The sequence below is a fragment of the Piliocolobus tephrosceles genome, chromosome 4 (assembly GCF_002776525.5).
Source record: "Piliocolobus tephrosceles isolate RC106 chromosome 4, ASM277652v3, whole genome shotgun sequence".
In the NCBI taxonomy this organism is placed as follows: domain Eukaryota; kingdom Metazoa; phylum Chordata; class Mammalia; order Primates; family Cercopithecidae; genus Piliocolobus; species Piliocolobus tephrosceles.
In genome coordinates, this window is record NC_045437.1 from 7,240,817 (window position 1) to 7,246,983 (window position 6,167).

At 38.8% G+C, this 6,167-nt stretch overlaps 1 protein-coding gene across 2 annotated transcripts in view; it reads left to right on the forward strand.

The window, feature by feature from the left end:
- The window catches only part of MTRR (5-methyltetrahydrofolate-homocysteine methyltransferase reductase), a 31,437-nt gene extending 27,295 nt beyond the window's left edge, over positions 1–4,142 (forward strand). For both annotated transcript variants that reach the window (XR_002732897.1, XM_023218225.2), the window contains exons 14-15: positions 68–250; positions 2,927–4,142. Coding sequence is in view for 1 of the 2 variants with exons in the window: in XM_023218225.2 (XP_023073993.1) it covers positions 68–250; positions 2,927–3,071 (328 nt within the window). In the remaining variant the exon portion in view is untranslated. The remainder of the gene's footprint in view (positions 1–67; positions 251–2,926) is intronic.
- The last annotated feature ends 2,025 nt before the right edge of the window (positions 4,143–6,167 follow it).

Here is a 6,167-nt window from a genome sequence, read left to right on the forward strand (position 1 = left end):
CAATTCTAATTCTCAGACTTTCTCAACTTGACAACCTTTTAGTGATCCATTATATATTATATTTCAGAAAAGAGCTCAGACATTTCCTTAAGCATGGGATCTTAACTCATCTAAAGGTTTCCTTCTCAAGAGATGCTCCTGTTGGGGAGGAGGAAGCCACAGCAAAGTATGTGCAAGACAACATCCAGCTTCATGGTCAGGAGGTGGTGAGAATCCTCCTCCATGAGAACGGCCGTATTTATGTGTGTGGGTGAGTCGTTATCGTGCCTAAGTCGGGTAGGAAAGGGCCATCGGTGATGTCTGTAGAAGAAACAAAGGACTGAGAAGCCAATAATCTAGATATGTAGGGATAAGACATTTGATTCTTAAGTACAGGAATAGAAATAACAGTTCTGAAATGATTTTGACGTATTTGCTAGCCCAGAAGTTGTTATTATCAGGGAAATAGTGGTGAAAGTTAATGCTTGCATTGTACATTCTTGGTACCATTTACATACCTGATTTTCGCCTCTGAAAATTACACTCATGTTATAACATTAATCATGTGAATTGAAATCTCCAGATTGATTTTGCTGTATATAAGAATAGGTGATTTGTGCTGTTGTGAACTATTAATAACTAAGAAAGAAAAAGTATGATTTTGACCCTGAGAATGTGGGTACTAGGATTCTTTTTCTTCTAGGCATAATTTGTGGTGATAAAGTTGACAAAAACCCAGAAACATTCTATGTTACTAAATTTGATCTACTTTCTGAGGCAAGATCTGTTATAGAAACCCATAATTGCCATAGAAAAATTGTTTAACACTTACTTGCTTATTTTAATGAGACTCAAAAATTTCTGCTAGTGAGAAAGAATTTTTGAAGTAAGAAATTCACTTTTTCATCCAAACACATTCCTGGGATTCAACACATTCTCTGAGTCAGGTTCTTTTGTTTTTTTCCACTGTAATGCAGGAGACAAAATACTGGCATCATGACCCAGAACATATGTATAAATACAATTGAAACAAGTTTCATGAAACAAAACTTAACATTTTCTGTTTAGTTTTTGTAACACATTCTGATCACTTCTCTTCCATTTTATTTAGTTTGCTTTAAAAGCTAGCTTTGGCTACTAAGTTGATTTCATGTCCTTTCAATAGATTTTGACTCCTAACTGAAAAACATTGCTTTAGGTCGATAAAGGGCAAAACTTCTAGACATTGTTTTGGTTTACATTTTCCTTAGCTTTTAATGAAGTATTTAGTCTGCGTTTTGTTTGGCGAGGACAGTGCCATCGGTGGTCAAATACAGAGTTTTAGAGATGCACCTCTAAATAGTAGAGGCAGAGTCAGTTGTACAGATCACAGATAACTGGTAATTGAGAACTTGGAGAATATCTTAAATGTCCAGACTCTTTTAAGACATTATTCCAGAAATAACTCCTCCCAATCACTGGTGCTTTACTTATCACATTGGTGAAATGCACTTGGAAGCATTAATAGCAGAGGTCAGAGGGTTCAGAAGGAAACCCTGGGTCACTTGAACATTGACGGCCCATCAGGGAAGTGGGAATGAAGTAGACAGAAGGAACAGCCACCAAAGAAGCAAAATTGTCCCAAAGCCAAGAGGGCGCTGTCTCAGGGAGGGAGCCTGTGCTGCTGCTATGTCAAGTGAGAAGACAGCGGAGCAGGCTCGTGGGGTAGAAGTTCCTGGGAGTAGTGGAGGGGAGAGCCTCTTGAGAAAGGTGAGACAGCCACCACAGACACCTCTCAAGAAATTTCACTGTGAGGGGCCAGGACATTTTCAGTTCCTAACATAGTGGAATCTCGTCTGACACTTTGCTTCATTCAGCAAACACCCGAGTGTTGGCTGAGTGCTTGGGCACATTCAGATGTCGATAGATACGAGGATGTATCGGTTTTTGTGTTGCTATAGAGGAATACCTGAGACTAAAGAAAAAAGATTTAATGGACTCATGGTTTAGGCTGTACAGGAAACGGTGCCAGCACCTGCTTCTGGTGAAGACCCCAGGAAGCTTCCACTCTGACAGAAGGCAAAGGGGGAGCAGGCGCCTCACATGGCAAGAGAGGAAGCAAGAGGTAGGGAGAGGTGCCACGCACTCAGCCAGATCTCTCAGGAACGCAGAGGGAGAACTCACTCATTACAGCGAGCGTAGCAAGAAGCCATTCATGAGGGATCCCCCCCATGACCCAGACGCCTCCCACCAAGCCCCACTTCTAACTGGGAACCACATTTTAGCATAAAGATTTGGAGAGGGCACACATCCAAACTGTATCAGAGGATAAGTGAGTTACACTTCCTACCCTCAAGCAGCTTACTCCCTGGTGAGAAAGCTGCACATAAACAGACGTTTCTGACGTCGGAAGTGTTCCAGAGAGCACTGCAAGAGCGCCCAGGAGGGGTACCTCCGCTGTCTTGTAAACTGAAGAGTTAAGATGTAGAAGCACTTCAAAAGGACCTGGCACATACTAAGTCCTCGATAAAGGTGTCTGTTACTAATTGTATGTGCATAAAGACCTAGAAGTGTGCAAGAGATCTGGTTCCGTTCAGGAGTACGAGTCTACTGTGTGCTTCGAGAGTGGAAGGCGGGGAATGAGGGACGAGCCAGCAGGTGGGCTGGAGCCAGGCGGGGCCTCAGATGCTTCTCTGACACCTAGGAAATTCTTGGCCTACTGTCGGGACCTGGAGCCTGTGGAGGATTGGGATCTGTAGAACCGTGTGGTCAGCTGTGCCTCCTACAACAGTCACCGTAGATGAAGGCCTGGCCTGGGCATGAGTGAGGCTGGGAGATCTGTGTGAGATGTTCCGAGAAGAGGGAGGGAAGAACTATGGTGGTACAAAGGGAATTAGACTTGTGAATTAAGGAGGATTTAGTAAAAATGCCTGCTTGTAAACAATCATCTTATTATTTCCTTTTTTAGAGATGCTAAGAATATGGCCAAGGATGTACATGATGCCCTTGTGGAAATAATAAGCAAAGAGATTGGAGTTGAAAAACTAGAAGCAGTGAAAACCCTGGCCACTTTAAAAGAAGAAAAACGCTATCTTCAGGATATTTGGTCATAAAACCAGAAATTAAAGAGAATTAAGCTTGTTTGACTGAAAGTACTAGAAGTTAGTTTTACTAGTGCCGGAACTTTAAATTTTCAAAAGAAAATTTTCTTTTAGCATTTCTTAGAGGAGATGGAGCGGGGATTGGATCATTTAACAATATAACAAAACTTCCTGATTTGATTTTCCGTGTCTTCCATCTACGCCCTTCCTGTGCCTGTGACTCTTCCTGAACTGCCCTGTTGCCTGTGGGCTCTCCTGAGCTGAGGCAGCCTTCAGTCCCCATCAGCGCCTCCTTGACTTCCCGGAGAACTTCACAGAGACTCTGTCCTTCCATGCAAAGGCTTCCTGAAGTAGGGAGACTGACTGAGTAGCTCATTCGTGTGAACTTACAGTGCCAACATTTAAAAAAATACGAAAATGATTTATTTTTGTATGATGTATACCCATAAAGAATGCTCATATTAATGTACTTAAATTACACATGTAGAGCATATCTGTTACATGTTTATATAACTATCAAATGGTTGTTACTAGAGCTATATTTCTGATAAAAAATATTTTAGGATAATTGCCTACAAAGGGATTTATTTTCATGATGCTGGAAATATGAAATGTATTTTGAAATTTCACTCTGACATATGATTTATCTATTACCATTACTTTTTTTTAAGTCACAATTTCAGAATTTGGGAACATTTGCATTCAATTTACAGGTACCAGTACGTACATAGTTTAGTAAAAAGATACAGCCTTTTTCTTCTCTTTTCAAACTCCTTTTATTTCTGCTGCTTGGCACATTTTTGGGTTTTCCCACGCTCTTCATCTTCATACCACTCGAGCTGTGTCCTGTACCTAAAATACTGACTTGAGTAGTATCCTTGTATTTTTAGATTCCCAGTATCTAATTCTCTGTTATAATTTGCCCAAACAAAACAAAATAACAAAGGATTATGATAACCTTTTTCCACTGTTCTAGTATATATTGTATTTTTATTTGATAGTTTGGCATTTAAAAAATTTCTATTGAAGGCTTTTGATCCTTTTGAGAAATAAAGATCTGAAAGAAACGGCATAATCTTAAAATGTAAATTTTTGTGGCTGTTTAATCTCTTCTTTTCATTATTATATATTTTCTAATAGAAGCCAATCTAAAAATATGGGATAGGAACATATACTAAGCAAGTACTGTGTAACATGCATAATTATTTGTATAAGTTGTTTGTATAAGCCAAGATATACTTAAGGTGAAAACATTAAAAGAGACAACAATATTCCTTATTAATAAGATACAACAATCAAGAACTTGTGTCCACCTACCAATACTGTTTGTAATTACATGACCCAAAACTTTTATGTATAAAAAGAAACTGACAAATAGTCAATCATAACTTAGTGTTGGAAACTGACCTAAGCCAATTTGCTTATACACAGCATCCAAGTTATGTCTAGAAACTACTAGATTATCTACGTTTTAGGTGGGTGTCGTTCAGCTGCTCCCTGCAGCCTTACCAGCTAGTGATAGTGAAAATACATTTCATTATAAATGCTGCTGTACATACAGATATGCATTATCATTTTTTAAATGTATTATCTTATTATCTGTGACTTATTAGTAATCGGGCACAAAACAGTTGTACTAACCTAGTTTCTAAACTTAATGAAGTTCCGACTGTCTCTTCAGGCACTCCACCACATCTTGCAGGAAGAGTTCACTCAAGGTGCGTTGCAACGTAGATGTGACTCCTCCAGGGGCAAAATGTTGTCCTTACCATGAACCATCCTCTAACCTAGTGACTGGACATACTATTTCAGAGGTAAGCCTCAGGCACCAGCCTAGGGCCTTGCTGGATAAAGTCTTTAACCTTGTTTATGTCAGGGTAGGGAGAAGTTAGCAGTGAGGGACCTTTTCTAACCTGTTATTCTAACAAGCCACTATTGCACTCATTATTTTTAATAGCCAGTCTTCATACAGATCAGTGATAAAATTAACAAAAGAGCTTGTGGTAGGCAGTTCTGCAAAGTGACTTTTCTGATTAGAACGCTCACTGCACGTAGACGGTTCCGTTCTGTGGTTCAGACTTACTACAGTGTTTGTGGGTTATTCTAAAGTGAGTTACACTGTTCAACTGAAACAATCGTTCTATTGAGTCATACACTACCAGATAAAAAATAAAAAGCATTTGGATTTCACAGCAAACTATATGATAATATATGCCACACCCAACAAACTGGGCACCCTTGTTGATTTCAAATACTCTTGAACCATTTTAAAACATTGACCATGAACTAAGCCATAAAGGAACATTCAACAAATCCCATAAAGCCTTGTTCACTGACTAATGTAATAAAAAGAACTACGAAAAACCCACCAAGGCCACAGTGAAACATTTTAACATTTTAACTGTGAAAAGACCATCCTGATGTTATGATATGCTCACGATGAAGCTTTGCATGCACTACAGACAAATGTTGGAAAGTCTGTCTCAGCCTCAAGGGCAGTGAATTCTGAAAGTTAATGTGGACACGAGTTTCTTCTCAGTTTTCCTCCTCTGCTGCAGTTTTTTTTGAGTTATCTTCTTTTCTGGTAAGAAATTGTCAATCAAGTAAGTCAGATATAAAAATATTTGCAAGCAGCTAAAATCAGCTCTAAAAATGATGTAGTGAAACTCAAGATTTTAAATTGTTCGTTGAAGAGCAGCACACAAAAATTGTGTAGAATTATTAACTATGCAACAACAACAAAAAAGTCAATAACATTTAAACAGAAAAAAGAAGAATCAAATTCCTGAGAAGAATATTAGGGAAAAGAACAGCAACGCCTGGCCTTGCAGTAGCAGAAGGAATTGCAGGATGTGTTGAATATTTTGATTATTTCCACTAGGAACTAGATAGTTCTAAAGCAGTGGATGAAACATTCTCAGGTTCGTTAATATTAGCCCATTTTCCCATATTCTTTTAGCAGAGAAGAAAAATTTTAGACGCTTTCACCTGGTATAATACAAACTTACGATGAATTTTCTGGTGAAAATATCTTAGGGGAATTTCTTCTATTGCAGAGATGTTTGAAAACTATTATAATCCACCCTGAAGAAAGAAAAACATGAACAG